The 16,949-nt window shown below is 39.2% G+C and overlaps 1 protein-coding gene across 6 annotated transcripts in view; it reads left to right on the top strand.

The window, feature by feature from the left end:
- Positions 1–16,949, top strand: part of CIT (citron rho-interacting serine/threonine kinase) — a 69,035-nt gene that overhangs the window by 29,930 nt on the left and 22,156 nt on the right. For all 6 annotated transcript variants that reach the window (XM_064727172.1, XM_064727171.1, XM_064727174.1 and 3 more), the window contains exons 17-24: positions 844–984; positions 1,342–1,467; positions 4,373–4,468; positions 6,184–6,300; positions 6,776–6,885; positions 9,404–9,578; positions 10,806–11,003; positions 13,173–13,226. In XM_064727172.1, coding sequence (XP_064583242.1) covers positions 844–984; positions 1,342–1,467; positions 4,373–4,468; positions 6,184–6,300; positions 6,776–6,885; positions 9,404–9,578; positions 10,806–11,003; positions 13,173–13,226 — 1,017 coding nt within the window. The remainder of the gene's footprint in view (positions 1–843; positions 985–1,341; positions 1,468–4,372; positions 4,469–6,183; positions 6,301–6,775; positions 6,886–9,403; positions 9,579–10,805; positions 11,004–13,172; positions 13,227–16,949) is intronic.

The raw sequence follows: 16,949 nt of genomic DNA, 5'->3' as shown, positions 1-16,949 counted from the left end.
GGGGTTCAGCTGCCTTTAGCTCACTAGTAAAACACATGTTGGACTTGGTTTAGTCTCCCAGTATAATCTGCTTTAATCACCTGACAGTTCAGTTCTTCCCAGGATCTTCACAGCAAAAATGTTGAATGATAAGGATTCACAGCAGAACTAAAACACCTTATCAATGTCTGCTGAAAGCAGTGCAGAATATCTAAGCTTTGCTGTCGTGGTCAGTCTGGCACCTCAGGTCTCACTGTTAGAACAGTCAGGGAACTTCTCTTGTTGGAATCCTTCAGCAGGAAAGAAAGGGGTTGTCATAAAAATCCCCTGATTGAGCTTTTCAAACTTGGCACCTGCTGAGAGAGGGCTATTTCAGGGGTTAATGATCATGAATATGGAGGCCAAAACTACATAGAAATAGTACTTCTAATATTTCAAAACATTCATGTTTTAATCCCCTGTATCCTTTTCTACCTGCATTAATGCCAAGGAATTACCTGTAGGCCAACAGCTTATTCTCCTTGTCCTTCAGTAAGAGTATCTTCTGAGTTCTTTTAAAGAACTTGGGCTGAATTTGGGATAGACTTACTTGACTCTATATACTGAAAGTTAACTTACAATATAGCAAGACAAATATGTGTATCCTAGATTTTAATTTTTTTTTTTGTGAAATAGAAGTCAAAATTATGTTTTGGAAGTTAAAATTTGGACTCATGCACATGTTAATTTAAACTGTTAAACCAAAGTTCTGTAGTGATTTTATTGAGAATGTTGACCATCTTGAAGTTCTGAACCATTCATACACCAAATTTGTGTGTGTGTTTTTCATATAATACATTTTCATTTTTCTCTCTTGACCTTCAGGCTGTGAAAGCCAGCTCAGAGGCAACTGAGCTCCTGCAGAATATCCGTCAGGCAAAGGAGAGGGCTGAGAAGGAGCTGGAGAAACTGCAGAACCGGGAAGATTCCAATGAAAGCATGAAGAAAAAATTGCTTGAAGCAGAGGTGAGTGCAGAGTGTGTCCAGAGTAAATCAGTTATTGAGATGTGTCTTAGTTTAGGAACCCTCACCTGGGTGGCTCTGAACAGCATTCCTGTAGTAATTCTTCAGGGGAAAGTGCTGTTGGACTTTAAAGCATTTTTAATTAAGAAACATATTTTTGGAGGAAAACTGAGGGGTTTTATTTTCAGTGAGGAGTGGATAAGGACATGTGGTCAGCCTGGTGGATTTGGGGTGTGATGAGGATTCAAAATATGAAAGCCAGCCTTATATTGACTGCTTCAGCCTGTTTTCTCTAGAAACTGCTCCTTGCTTTGTGCCAGTGCAGAGTGGCCTAACCAGCAGCTCATGATTGCTCTGCAGGAACGGCGCCATTCTCTGGAGAATCAAGTGAAGAGATTAGAGACTGTGGAACGAAGAGAAAACCGCCTCAAAGAAGATATTCAAACTAAATCTCAACAGATTCAACAGATGGCAGAAAAAATTCTGGTGAGCAGAGGTGATAAATGAAACCTAGAGGGTAAGAGTTTGTAAGGAAGGGATAGGGAAGAATCAGAAGATGTAAAATTGCATTGAATAAGGTGGAAATTGTTGAATAAAGGGATTTGTTTCCTGTACCAGCAGAAAGCTTAAGTATTCAAACACTATTTGTACCCCTAGTTACAAACTCTCTCTTGTGCCTTTAGTCTCAATAGTGCTTCAAAGCTGGAGTCATCTCAGTGGGAAAACTTTTCCATCAACACAGTAATGTTTAAATTATTTACCTCATGATTGTTTCAGAGGTAAAACATTCTGAGGGTGGGTTATGGCAATAACAAAAACATCTCTCTTTTTAAGTAAATTGCAGAGGAATTTAGAGGTCAGATCTATTAGAAGTGCTTACATTTTGAAGCAGAGAGAAATTCGTCATCCAAACTGTTCATCTCCAAAGATATTTGTTAGGAAACCATTTGCACCCACATAACTTCTCTGTTGGCAATTTCTTGTTTCTTTCCTGGTTAAAACTATTAAGGCAAGTTAGTATGTCAGTCTCTAGTGAATCAAGCAGAGGGTGTTTCTAATAATTTTGCTTCCCTGGGACAGAAAGCATAATTTAATATTGGAATAATTAAATTTATTTTGCCTTCCTCATGAATTTTCTCTGTGTGTTGCCAATATGACAAGGAAAAAAAGGATTACATTTTACTGATAGTAATCCCAAGCTGAGACACACCTGAGGAAGACCAAATGAAAATGTAAAATTAAACATATTTGGAGTCAACAGATGACCCAGGCTTGTTCTGGGTGAATAGACTTTAGCATCAGTATGCTGAGCACTGTCAAGAAAAGGTAGAATAAGTTCTTTAGTAGTGCTGTTCCTTTCAAATTGTTTTGATAGCAGGAGTGCATGGTAAGTGGGAGACTATGGTTGTGCTGGGCAGAGAGCCAACTTTATGTTTAGAAATAGTGTAAAACTTTGAATTGTTTCATAAGCCTCTTGTGTATATTTGGGGATTGTTCCTTGGTTTTGATTATGTTCTCTGTGGAGGAGAAAGTGGAAGGGAAGGCAGAAATATCAACTAATTGTTTTACACCATGGGATATGCTTAGCTCTTCTTATAGATAGTTTCCATGGAGTCCTGACAGAATGTTGGAGGGGTATTTTATGGAAAAAGTCAAACAGGCATTGAAGAAGTAATCCTATAGAGTCTTTCCTAGTCCCTTGCAACTGATCTGGGAGCACAGGGTACTGGTGTTCTTTTTCCTCCACTCCTACCCTGTACCTTCCCTCAAGCTGTCTCTTCAAACATTTTTTACTTTTCTTGGTATGGAGAGGTAAGAGGGGAGTTGAAGATACAGAATTGCATAGAATAAGGTGGAAATTATTGAATAAAGGCATGGTTTTCATGTACACTCATGGAGCAGTACCTGAGAGTACCTGCTCATCTGTCTGTAAGGAACTGATGAAGAAGTAAGAAACAAGTTGGAGAAGATACTTCTGCCTGCCTGAAAGTGCAGATCATGGCTGTGATGCCAATAACAAAGTCAGTGCTACAGAGAGAATACTGAGTGAGGGCAGCAATGGTAGGAAATTACCTTTTCAAGCCCACACTGGCTGTTAAGTGCCACTGCAGGAACTGGTGAAGCTCCTGCTACAATATGAGCAGTCTGATGCTGGGAGCTTTGGAGCTGCTGCTGATCTGGTTCTGATTCTCTGCCAGGACCTGAAACGTGTGGGCTTCTGGGGGAGGTGAGTTGTCCCTCTTGTTGCTGGGAGACATATTTCAATTGCAAAAAGCAGCAATCTCCATTCCATGCAGGAGTGTCAGGGACTAGGCACTGTTGATGACCTACTTTTGGTGAACCTCCTCTTTGATTCTCACTTCTGGAAAAGGAGGTCTATTGCAGTTACTGGAGCAAAAAAGCTTACAAGATGAGGAAGATGAGGAGAAAGCATCTCAAAATACTATGTAAAGTACTAAAACACACAGAAATATCAGGAAATTTTCCTGTTCTGTGCAGTAATGAGGGCAAACAGGAGATCCAGATGCCCCTCAGCACCCGAGTTTGTCTATGCAAGAGTCAGCCCAGTGGTGGTGAATGACAGACCTGGACCTGCTCCTGTTCTAAAGAAATTGTTGGAATGACAAATATGACAATAAATGAGCATAAAGTTGTAAGCTTGGCTCTTGAGAAGTGTCCTGTTGAAAGGTTATTATGGATAGACCCCCCAAATAATACAGTCAGACTGCAGAAATAGCTGATTTCTGAAATACAAATGATTTAAGTCCTTATTGTACATGGCTGAAACTATCTGATGTGAAATAAAGAGGCTAGAAAGATTCTGGAATGTTCCACCACATATATTGCATCCTGCACTTTTCATTTTTGAAGCCATTTATAAATAGCATTTCTGACAACATTTGTCCAAGGAATACAGCAAAGTAAATGCTATTCCCCCTCTGAATGCAGAATGAAAAGCACAGACAGCAGTACCCCGTTATTGAGGTCTGCTGTAAGAAAACAAGTGAGACCTTGTTAAAAATAGATCTGAACTTCCTGTGATGCCACTGCAGCTATAAAATGTTTATAACTATGTTTTCACCAAATGTCCTTGGCCTATCTTTGGGTATATTTTACTGGGAGATGGAGATTCTTACCATGGAAGTAGAAATCCTTGTCCTTAGCAGTGTTCCCACTCTGCAGAAGATGGGTCAGCAGCAATATGCAAACCTAAAGTTGATAATGTTCAGGTCTCATAATGCCTTTTTTTTTTACCATGACAGCCCTGGACTTGGGATTTTTATAGTGTGAAGCCTTAAAAAAAGAGAATGAATTTTTGGTATCTTTGTAACACATACTCACAGCACCTGCCATTTCCTTGTGTCTGAATATGATTTTTTACTGCCTTTAGGAGCTGGAGGAAAAGCACCGTGAGGCTCAGATTGCAGCACAACATCTGGAGTTGCAGCTGAAACAGAAGGAACAATTCTATGAGGAGAAACTCAAAGTAAAAATATCTTCTCTTCCTACAAGCTTTTGTGGGTAGAATGAGTTCAGGGAAAAACAGTTGCCTTTAGGCTCTGATTGCTTTGTCTTGTGAGTTGCCTTCTTGTTGCCATTGCTGCAATGTTGAGGGAGTTTAGTGGAATCCAAATCAGTTTTCTCCTGTTTTTTCTGCCATTGTGCCTTATCTGTCTGTGGCACTGGATTAGGAGAGGTAGCATTTGAAGCCAGAGCTACAGGAAGGCATTTGTTGGTTGTAATTTGACTTTTGATGACTAAATAATACTTAGTTAATGCTGTTGGATCTCACACCCTGAAGATGATTTCAGTTCCCACTGATTTTCTATGAGTGTTCACTCAGCCTACCTGCAAGTTTTAAATGCAGCAAATAGTAGACCATTTCTGAAATTCCATCTTGGAGCTGGAACATCTGCCAAGAAGACACAGAAACCACCCACTTTGTTTTTGTCTTTTCCAGGGTAGCATTAACAAACAGTTAGAAATAGGCACCATCTAAAATTAGTAAAAACAAGCTGGCAAATAGGAGTGTGTGCACTGGCTAAGGATTTTTCTAAAGAGCTTGCAATATAACAGCCAGTAAATGCATTTTGTAAGAATCTTTCATAAGAACAAATTATTCTCAGTAGGAACAGTCTTCATCTTGTACATTTATCTAATACTTTAATTCTCCATTTTTGCTGAAATGTGAGAGGATGTAGTATTTAAGAGGAGAGAAGAAATTTCTGTGGGAGAAATATGAAGGAAAAAACAAGATATGCTGGCAGATCAGAGCATGTGGTTATCAGTAATGAGAGGAGAGTGACAGAAAGCAGGAAGATGAGATGTAGATGTTGAGAAATAAGTGGTGATATAAAAACTGGAAAAGAGGATAAGCATTAAAGAAAAATAAAAAGTAAAAGAGAACTGGTGTATTATGGGCCTCTATGATGTAGGGTTTAATAGGAGAAATCAGGAAGCCAGGTGAAAGAGGTTCAAAGGAATAAAACAGCACATGGAGTTTTTGTAACTGGAAAAGTAAAAACTATCCTGTGGTGCAGAATTGGTGCTTTTGATAAACTTTTCTTTGAAGGAAGAGACCTTCAGTTTAACAACTGATTTATAACTCTGGTCATACATACACAACATGCATTTCTAGCAAAATGTAGCAATTCGTTACTTTAGTCCTGCTCCCAATAATAGCTATTTGTGCCACAGTAAGAAGTTTTTTACTTTGCTGTTAGATTTTTGTCTCTGACTAGAAGAATTCGTGTGGTCTCTGTTGCCTTCTCATGCATACCTGTGGAACTCACAAATTATTTGTGAGCCATGCTGGTAGGGCAGCCAAAGGATGGGCATTTTCCTATTTCTTCAGCTGTACATATTGGGTGAGAGAGGCTTCTGTGTGTTTCTCTTGCATTAGGTAGAAACAGTTATTCAACACAATTTATATGACTCAAAATAATAAATAAAATACCTCCAATATCTCCATATCTCTATAAAATCTTACTGTTAAATTCAATCTTCAGAGATAACTGAAAGAGTGCTCTTTTTGGAGTTTGCTCTTCCATGGATTTCATGCAATTGCATCATGGATTTAATTTTGCTTGAGATATGACCAATTGCTTACCAGAAAAAAATCTATATTGATGATTTTCTTTCTGCTTGCCCTTTGCCCAGTGAAACAGATATAATTTAGACAAAAGAAATGTCTTCATTTAGGTGTTGGAAAATCAGATGAAGAAGGATCTTGCAGATAAGGAAGCACTTGAGAATATGCTCAGAAGACATGAAGAAGAAGCACGTGAGAAATGCAAAGTTCTGGCTGAACAGAAGGCGGTATGTGGTGTTGAGCTGGAAATCAAAGCTGTTTAAAGAATAGCTTTCTAAAGCTGATTTCAAGCAAGATAATCTTGTTTGAGGTTCTGTAGTGCTGCTGAGCTGCTTTGAAAAAAAATTCATTGATTAATATGAATTTTAAGAGACATGGTTTCTTTTAAATTGAAGAATATTTGAATATTTAAATTCAAGAATATTTTTTTCTTCAAGAATATTTCCTTTAAAAAGCCATGCAGCTTGCTGTGTACCCCTCATTTTGTGCCTTCATAATGGTTGCTTTTTCCTAACATTAACACAGTGGCAAACAGCTGCAAATAGCTCCAGTAATTGCATTTCTGTTGCTCATTTTGGCCATTTGATCAGTTTTCTTTTAGTTCTTTTTTGTTTCTGGAAAAAATTCAGACTTTAAAAATAAACTTAATTTTTGTAACTGCTCGCATTGTGCAGTCTCAAAGCCTCCCTGCTGTGTTTTCAGATGATCAATGCAATGGATTCCAAGATCAGGTCACTGGAGCAGAGAATTGTGGAATTGTCTGAGGCCAACAAACTGGCAGCAAATAGCAGCCTCTTTACCCAGAGGAACATGTAAGTGTGGCAGCTCTGTCACTCCTTTTCCAATTGAAGGGATTCTCTGATTCACCGTGTAAAAGTGGCTTTTTTGCAGGCCTGCTCTGCTCCCTGCTTGTTTTTCACTGATAGCCCTTCAAAAATATTCTCCCTTCTTCAAATAGTTGGGGCTCGCTGTGTATTTTGTGTTTTCTCAAACATGACTGGGAAAATTGGTTTGTATTGCAGTGTTTACTTTGGAGCATTTCCTAAGGTGATTTGTGCAGGTTTGCCAGATATGTTAAATGAATACTAATAATTTTATGTCTAAAATACCCCAGGAGAAGCATACATTCCTTCTTTAAACATAAACATTGCTAATAGATTTATATTTTGCTCAGTTCCCCTGACACACGATTTTGTAATTGAAAACATTAAACACTCTTCACTCACAAACATTCCATCATGCCTTGATGGGTGAGAAAACAAGGAAGAACACCAGGTTTTTAAGAACACCAAATTTTTTAAAGCTGCATGCTTTTGAATTCTTCTATTTCTTATCCTTTTGTCTGCCCAAACTTTATTTTTCTTTGGATTTTAGCTGAGATTACTTATCCTTACAATGTTGTTTTTCCTTCATAAATGCCATAGAGGTGTTCTACTTCAAGTGTAGGAAAAGCATGGGTTGTTTGATCCCTTCTGCAGGGCAGGGTTAAAAGGGAATTTGCCCTTACTGAGTTCAGAGATTCACCAGCTTGGTTTGTGCAAAGGTTACAGCTGCTGGATCCAACATCAGGCAGTGCCTTTGTGGGAAGCACTTGGATAGATGCATCTCTGATATTGAATAGAATCGGACAAGGATGAATTTTGGCAAAGACTTGCTTTGGTTTCAGTCCTTTTTTGTGGTCATTATGCTTCCAGATATGTAATGGCTCCAATTTTCATTGCATTTCAAATATCTTGCAATTTATTTTAGCCTTTGTAGCCAAAAACATTCACAGAAATAACTGGGGAACTTAATTGTGTTGCTTAATGCTCCAGATGACCTCCACTTAATCACCCAGGGAGTTTGTTGAGGCAGCAAAAGCCACAACTTACCTTCAGTCTAAAATAAAACAGAAATGTCTTGAGGTGGAGCTGTTCAGTGTAGGGAAGGTTGAATGTCTCAGTCATGGGTGCTGAACTGAGTGTAAGGACTTAAAGCATCCTCTGGGAGCCATATCCTTGACTGGAGAGCCACAGAAAACAAGAAAAACATATAATAATGTTTCAACATCCAATTTAAAATAGATTTATTGAGAGACATTTTGTCAGATGATGAACTTTGCAGGATTGGTAGGAGACAGTACAGAATTAGCAACATTTTGAGAGAAAATTGCTTAATTATGCATGCAGTTAGTTAATGAATTTGTGCTTATTTTGTGAATTGGGCTGTTGAAAATGTATAAATTGTTGTTGGACTGCATTTTGAAGCCACAAAAGCTGCAGCTAATCTGAGCATGCATCAAGAGGAGAGCTAGTGATTAAACTCTTCAGAGGAGAGGGGAGCTCTGCAAGCTTTTGTTCCAGCAGTATCTGAGGAAACCACTGATTATCAGGTTCCTGAGAAGATAGCCCAGTAAACAGCAGGAAATGAAATAACACCATTTGACAGTTCTGGCTGGCAATAATCTATAGAGGTAAATTAAAAAAACAGAGAGGGTAAAAGGCTGGTTTTGCTTGCAATGCACAGAAATGTGAGTCAGAAGACTTAAATCCTATTTTTAGTTTTGTTAAGTCTTCCTATTTGATCTTGGGCAACCCACATAATTTCTCTGGGATAGGATTAATAACAGCTTATCTCACAGTGAACTTCTTAAAATATTAATTCATTAATATATGTAGAGCTTTGTGAGGTTTCTAAGTAGAAAGCACTCTATGAGGCAGAATTTTCCAATGCATGATAACACAATTCCAGGAACTGTAAATAATGCAGAAAGACCCTTTTTTTTTTTTTTTTAGGGTGTCAATTTCAAATGATAATAATTAATAATTGCCAGCTCTCAAAATTCTTATGAGAACAAGTATTTATTTTTGTTCAGTTTGTGGATTAAGACTTTGATCAGAGACAGCAAAAGCTTCACTTCAGTGTAGGTCAAGTTCTGTGTCCATTACAACAAAAAGCCCCCAACAAAACCCCAACACACTACTCCCAATCCTAAACAATGGGGTTCCTCTTGTCTCATGGAAATACACTCTGAGAAAGCAACTCTCAGAATTTATTTTTCCCCTATAGAAAAACATGTGACAACTGATGAAATGAGTAGAATTAATTGTATCTTAAATTATACATTACCCTCTATTCATTTGTGCAACTGGCAAATATGGAATTTTAGTGCTCTGGGCATGTGTTGATGAATACACTAGTATTTTTTATTTTTAGCTGGGATGTAGAATTTGAGCCATGAACTCAACTGTTCTACTTCACAGCAAACTTGTGTTTTCCTTACTTGACCCCAGTGGAAGGATATATGTTAAGGGCATTTTGAGTTTGTCACTTGTGCATTTCTCCTCTCAGGAAAGCCCAAGAGGAGATGATTTCAGAGCTCAGGCAACAGAAGTTCTACTTGGAAACACAAGCTGGAAAGTTGGAGGCCCAGAATCGAAAATTAGAAGAACAATTGGAAAAGATGAGTCACCAAGATCACACTGACAAGAACCGCCTGCTGGAGTTGGAGACTCGGCTGAGAGAGGTGAAAACATGGCTCTGATCCCTCCCAACAAACTTTCCTAAATGTACCCCATTTTGTCAATACAGTGAGAACTAGATTAACTTGTTGCAGTGGTATTTGGAAGTGTATTAGTAATTAAAAAAAAAAAGCTCATTAAAAAGGAGGTAAAAGTAAGTATTAAGGACTTATGCTGAATCTGAGCTTTTAGATCATCTTGCTTCTTCAGAATTCTATTTCTTTGTTTATTTGTACAAATATTGTCTGGGTAGAGAATAGTAGCTCAGCAATGCACAATGACCAGACAGATAACCTGTAGTCTTAGAGTCTACAGCTTAGAAAGCAAAGGACACAGCCGAATTGCTGTAAGAAAAAAGGAACCTGCTGCTTCAGAGTTTTCTGGGAAGAAAACCTAACAGTGACATGGAAATATACTCTTTTAAAAATCTGTGAGCTGTGCTTCAGTTTTAACGTTGTATTAACTAGTTTGGTTCTACAAATTCTTCTCCAGTCTCAGTCCACTAATTTGCAGCTAAGGCTGAAATCCTGCCTTCAGCTGAGGTTGTTGAACAGCCAAGCTGTCCTACTTTGGCCAGAAGCTGACTGAGACCATGTAAGGTTTCTGACAGCCTTGTCACACATCTCAAGCACAACAGACAGATTCCCTTGGGATAGCAGGCAGCCTGAAGAAGGTGCTAAGGTTTGGAATTGATTCTGAACACTGAGATGTGTTTTAGTTGTTTATTTCTTATCCCTGGAGTGACATGTTTATCCCTTTGTGTGCTGCAAGAAAACCTTCATCAGAAGCCATTCAGATAAACCCAGAGCCAGATGAGCTGGTGGGTTTCTAAAAAAGGAATCTGAAGGGAAGATGAAACATGGAATTGCAAAATGTATGTAATGTATGCCCAGAGATTCCCAAATAAAGATCCTTAGAGACTCTTAGCTTCAGTGAAGAAAGTTCATCACAAACTACTTCAATGTTTTATGTCAGTGTTTGATATGTTTGAGTTTCAGCTGGAACTATTCTTGTGCCCTTGTTGTTTCAAAATGTCAGGTTGTTTTTTCCAAAAAATCAGTAGATTTTAGGGAGTAGACAAAGCTGTGTCCTTGATTTAAGCAGTCTGCCAGGATGTGATTTTGGGAACAGACATGGCAATGGCATCTTAAAGTGGGCTCTGAAACAGGACTGCATTGCCTGTCATGTCTTTGTCAGTAACTCACATTTGGTACTACTGTGGCTTCCTTCAGGTTAGCCTAGAGCACGAAGAGCAGAAGCTGGAGCTGAAGAGGCAGCTGACAGAGCTGCAGCTGACCCTGCAGGAGAGGGAATCCCAGATCACTGGGCTGCAGGCTGCAAGGACAGCCCTGGAGAACCAGCTCAGAGAGGCCAAGACCGAGCTGGAGGAGACCACGGCCGAGGCAGAGGAGGAGATCCAAGCCCTCACGGTGAGCCCTGGACCTTGTCTGTGAGCTGCAGATAAACCCTAGGGTTATGTAGGTGCATGTTTCATAAAGAGGTTAAAAGGAATTGATATGATCTAATTTTTCATTTTCAGAAATGGGTGTGAATTGTGCCTTGTGTTGATAGGGTAAAATGTCAAATTTTACCTTTAAGTATTTGAATACTTCCTAGTAATGGTTCATTGCTGCCTAAATTGACTGATGGCTTGTAGGAGCATCATTATTTTTGTTTTGAGGTGAAAGGTGCATCTGAAATTGGTATTGTTAGGAGTTTAACTCAGTGATTTACTTATCTAAATAATAGCTCATGAGTTTGGAAGTACTTGATGGTCATAAATGTTATGATGATTTTTTTTCCTATCAGTTACCCTGCTTTGAGGATACTTATTCAGGGGTGTATATACCAAATTCAGGGGTATATATACCAAATTCTCCCACCAAATTCCTAGGAAGAGTCTTCCAACACATAATTGTATTCCAATGCTACTTTCATTAAAAATTGTCATGTGTGTCTGGTGAGGTGTGTGAGTGATAGAAAGGAAAACAAAGTTCAAGTCCTGCCACCCGCTTCCACCCCAACCCCTGTAAATGGAGTTCTAGATTATATGCTGCTGGTTGCTGTCTCTTGAGCACAAAAGGATGCTTTCAAACTGTTTGATTTTAAGAAATATTTCCTTCACAAAAGATTCCCAGGGTTGTGGGTAGAGAGTTTGACCTGCTACCAGCTAACCCCCCCTTGAGCAGCAGCCTGAAATGACCCTCAAATCCTGTCATTTGGAAGTGTTGAAAATGTGCTCCAGTGGCATTTAATCAAAGAACTGTTTGAATATTGCTGCCATGGCTGTTTTTTGGGAGGGGAGGGGGGCTCAGCTGGCATGGGCACTGGTATTATGCTGCTGCTTTGGGTAGATGAATGGCAGAACCATTCTCTCAGTTCTAAAGTGGGCACAGCCTGGGCAAGTGCAGCAACAGCATCAAGGCCTAAGAATAACTGAATAGAAATGGCATTGGGTTCTTTTTGCTCAGAACTGAGGCAGTCCCTTCCCAGCTGAAAGCTTTGCATAACAGCCACTATCACTGCCAGGGGGCTGGCAATGCACTTGGGATCCTTACCAGCAGTGAAACATGAATATTCATGACCTGTGTTCACTCAGTTATTGCTCCAGTTCATGGGGCAAACTGGTCGTGCTGGACCAGCTGCTGTCAGGCACTCCAGCCAAGCAGGCTTGGGGCTATTCCTGCCGTGGAGTTTTTTACATACTTTTATTTCTCACATTGCCTGTTGTGGTAAGATAGCTTTTAAGCTGTCATATTTGACTTCTGCTGAATTATTTTTTTTCCTGTTTAGTCTCTTGGCTCTAAGGAAAATGTTCTGAATGAAGAAAGGTGGCTGGATGTGCTAGAGCAGTAACCTTTCCTTTGTTAAGTTTTCACATAGTACATGACATTAGACACTTGTTAAATCACTTGGAATTCTGAGAGAGGCCACGAGGCTGAAACAAGAACTTTTTGCTTTGTCATGCTTTGCTTGTAAATTAGGGGATAAAAATGGTGCATGCAATACTGCATTCTTTAATATCAGTGTTTGAACTTTTCTGTACTTTAGATGCTGTCCTCAAAGAATTGATTATTATGTTTTATCACTGCTTTTTAGGGAGGCTCAGGCTTAAATGTGACTTTATGGTAGGATTCAGGTAGATTGGCAGAGCTGTTTGGGGTAGCTTGCATTATACATCACCATAGTTTTTCTTTGCAAGCATTAAATTGTGTGCAGTGTTTATTTTCTATGAAACACCAAATATGGAAATAAAACCAACTCAAATTAAAATGTCAAGAATGTAAAAACTTAACATGGGATCAACAAGTCTTCTGGTGCCCATTTCAGATGGAACCTGTTGCATAATTCCATTCTTGAGCTTGTACATTTTCCTAAAGCACCTCAGATTTGGGAGCAGAAGTGTATTTTGATAAGTAGCATGGGACTTTTGCTAATCAGTTCTTTGCCACTGCAAAGTGCTTTCATAGCCTGCAGCATCTGCCTTCCAAACTTTGCTTGCTGGTAGATTGTTCTGCAGTTTGTTTAGCAACAAATGCAACAGCATTCTCGAATTCTAATGTATGAAAAATTGATGATGAACTTCTTACCTCCTTTAGGCACATAGAGATGAAATCCAGCGTAAATTTGAAGCCCTTCGTAATAGCTGCACAGTGAGTATTAAATACAGATCATTGAATTATTTTGAAATTAAGGATAATGAAACAAACAATTTCCTCATTCAATCCTTGATGACACTAGTTCATAATGTGGACTTCTGGCTTCAAGGTGCTAGTAGGAGCTGGATGGATTGGATTGGATTTCTTTTAGGTTTCAGGTAAACCTCAATTTTGAGGTTTTAGTCTGACCATGAAATTGTCATTGTTCTTCTTTTTAGAGAAGAAAGTAAATTAAAATATCTCATTGCAGTGCAGCTAATAAGAATGGTGCAGCAGCTGCAAAAAATGACTGTAGATGAAGGTCTTTTCTGCTCACAAGAAGGAAAGATCTGCCTGTCCAAATTCTGAGCTGCATTGTAGATCTAGGCCTGAGTGGGTTTTAAGGAGGATTTTAACACTGTTTGAAGAAACAAGAAGTGTTAAGGTTCCAAATAATACATTGACATACAGCAGAGAGGACTCCAGGATCTGAATTTTCACCTTCTGTAGCCTGAGATCTTTGACATGTTTTCAGATTCATTTCATCAGTCCAGGACCCATCTCCAAGGGCTTTGTCTATCCACAGGGATTCTTGCAGTTTAACACCATCTTCACACTTGTTCATGGCAGCTGATGGAGAGGATCTGCCTTCCAGTGACATGAATTACACAAGTGTTGGATGAGGACCACAGTCCTCTGGTCAGCAGTGATTGTAAATTATTCTGGGCTTTTTCTCTCTACCCCACACTGTGAGCAGGGCTTAATTGCTGGGACTTTTTATCTTGATTGTTTCCCTGCTTCCAGTGATTTCCTCCAATGTAATTTTTCATGCTGTAGGAGTAAGTCTCTAATGTGTCAGTTTTCATCTTTTAAAATATCTTTTCAGCACGAGAGTCATTCTGTTTTCCTCTCTTGCTCTTTAGCACTGAGCAAAGGGGCTCTTCTGGACATGGAATATCTAGATAGGAAGAAGTGAGGAAGTACAGCTTTCCAAAGTGCTTTAACCTGTGTCTAAAAGAAATCCTACACAAGAAACTTCACTTTCTGTTCCCTTCCTCATTTTCTTAGATTGACTGTCTAGCTCCCGATGTGTCATCATAGATCTTGCATCCAGAGCTATCTCCTGTTGCTCTGGATGTTGCCTTTCATTCAGAGTGACAGCTTTCTGTGAAAACACTTTTGTCATCTCCATGCAGGGAAGAGCCAGGTGTGGAAACTCTGTGGCCTCTGTTGGCTGCAGGGTCAGCTGCCTTGCAGAGCTGTACCTCGTTATCCAGTGACACCTCAGCTCTGAGTGTGGGGAACAAGCTCCAGCAGTGCAGAATCACCCATAACATTTCCAGAATGTCAAGAGCTTCAAAGGACTTGTAAAAGTGTTGTGCATTGTAAGGCCCTCCAGTGGGATAAGTGGGATCAGACATCCTCATCAATAAGAGATTAATTAAATAGTTCCTAAATGAATAATACATGCCCGTGGTACATTCTCTTTGCAGCCCAGGAGAATGCATGTATAATTTAATTGACCATGGACAGATAATTTCATGTTGTGTGCTAGGACTGCTCCTGGCTGTCCATCCTGCCTGAGGAATGAGGAAATCAAGGCAATCTTCTCTTGCCAGTGAGGGTCAAGAAATGCTAATTACACTGCTTTCACCAGATGTTCCAAACTCATTTTTATCTGATGGTACCAGTATGATGCAGGCTGTGCTTTTTGGTCACCATGTGACTCCACTTGAAGGTGATTATAATTTATACTCTTTTTAAAATCCAACAACACTTCAAGGGAATAATTGTAATATGCTGCTACTTATACAGCCTGATAAAGGATGGATTTATTCTTTCAGGAAGTTCTCAAGAGAGATCCTTTTTAAGCTGACACAAACTCCTTGAACTAGTCTGGCAAACTTTGGTAGGGAATTACTTTTTATTTGATCTTATTGAAGCTCCAAACAGCATAAGAATTACAAAAATAAGATTAGACAGGAAAAAAATATTAAAAAATTGAATTACTTCAGTACTTTTGCAGTCTTCAAAAGATAAATAAAAATACTTAATCTACTTTCTTTGGTATTGTTCCTGTTTCTCTAGCTTCACAAAGGTCATAGCTTCTGATTGTAGAGAAGGCTGTGTCTGCTTTCCTTGTATCCTCATTGCACACTTGGTCTTCCTTTTGCTGAGGTCTCTGACCAAGGAGGCATTTTTAGCTTCCCCTTTTTCATGCTTTCTGTCACTCAGTTGAGCAAGAAAGAAAAGAATACATAATTACAGCAAAAATTGTAACTTGTGCTACCTGCTGAACACACACATGTGCTTGTGGGGACACACACAGTCATATCTTATCACAACCTTCTCACAATGATAGCTCACCCAGCAAATCTGCTGAGGGAGAAAAACTAGTTCCCTACATTTATTCTATGAAATAAATGGCCCATTTGAGTGTTAAAAGTATTTTCCAGGCAATCAAAGCAAGATCTAGAAATAAAAGGCATTCTTAAATAGGAAAGTGTACACATTTGTCAGTTGTTTCCAGATAGCTGCAAACTGTGGCTTGTTCTGAGATCAGCAGCATGTTTAAACTTAAAAATACAACTAAGTTATCTAAATAATAATAGAATTGTTTCCAAAAGGAAACTTCCATTAAGCAGGTATTAAAGTCTTTAAATATTTAGCAGGAAATAGTCCTATAAAAGCCTTGCACTCAGCTCAGTAAAATACCAGAGAACAACCATCTGAATCACCTGGGTTTTTCAGGTACAGGCTGTTGCTTTTACTCTAGCAATGAGTGGCATTTCTTATTCCTAATTGGATATTGCATTTCCATTTATTCAAGTTTTCCCCAATAAAACAAAGTTTATCTTCCCTTCTTGAGTTTCTTTTGTCACCATCTTGTGTTCCAGTCTTAAACATTAACAGGCTTGATCTGCACTTGTGCAAGAGATTGGATAGTGAAGTATTAAATCTGTGAGCCCATCAGACTGGTATGATTTATGTGTGAATTCCTGCTGAATTCACAGTCTAAGATCCTCATTCCACATTTGCTCCATTAGTTGACATAAGTTGTGTTCTTGTGAGCTTCCAGAATAATACTCAGAGATGTTACTTCGATGCTAAATTATGTTTCAGAGTAAAGGAATCTTCCCCACTGTGACAAGACTAGGCAGGCAAAAACTTTTATATGGCTTTGTTAATTTTTTTTTTTTAAAGAAAAATTCCTGTTGGGTGGAAGGGGTTATCCTATATCCTCATTTCACAGAAAATATGATGGCAGATACCAGTTACAGGCAGAAATGGAGTTTTGTATTTTCTGTAGCCTGACAAAAAATCAGAAACTTCTAAAGCATTGTGGTGAGAGGTTAATGAGACCTTCACTGTGGGTAACATCATCAGCATTTGAGGAAGAGGCTCCTGTTTGGGAGAGGCAGCTCATCTTCTGGGACCCAGGACAGGAACATGGGAACTGAGTGCTTCAATCCTGCCTTGCTGTGGGGAGGAGAGGAATGCAGTCTGGGCAATGTCCCTCAAGATAAACCATGAAGAGATTTTGGAGACTGAGATCCCTGTCTGAGGTGTGTTTCAAGGCACAGATGTTGTCTGACCATGGAGAGGGGAGGAAAGTGAGGGATTTATTGTCAGGTATTGATGGAACAGGCAGAGATACAATCTGTCTGCAGCCCTGTGGGAGAGCCTGAGCCTCCCAGTGCTGGGATTTCTCTGCCTGAAAAGCTTTGTCTCAGACAG

Source organism: Zonotrichia leucophrys, chromosome 15 (genome assembly GCF_028769735.1).
Source record: "Zonotrichia leucophrys gambelii isolate GWCS_2022_RI chromosome 15, RI_Zleu_2.0, whole genome shotgun sequence".
In the NCBI taxonomy this organism is placed as follows: Eukaryota; Metazoa; Chordata; class Aves; order Passeriformes; family Passerellidae; genus Zonotrichia; species Zonotrichia leucophrys.
Note: the sequence above shows the minus strand (reverse complement) of the source record. Positions and strands in the feature narration are given on the sequence as shown.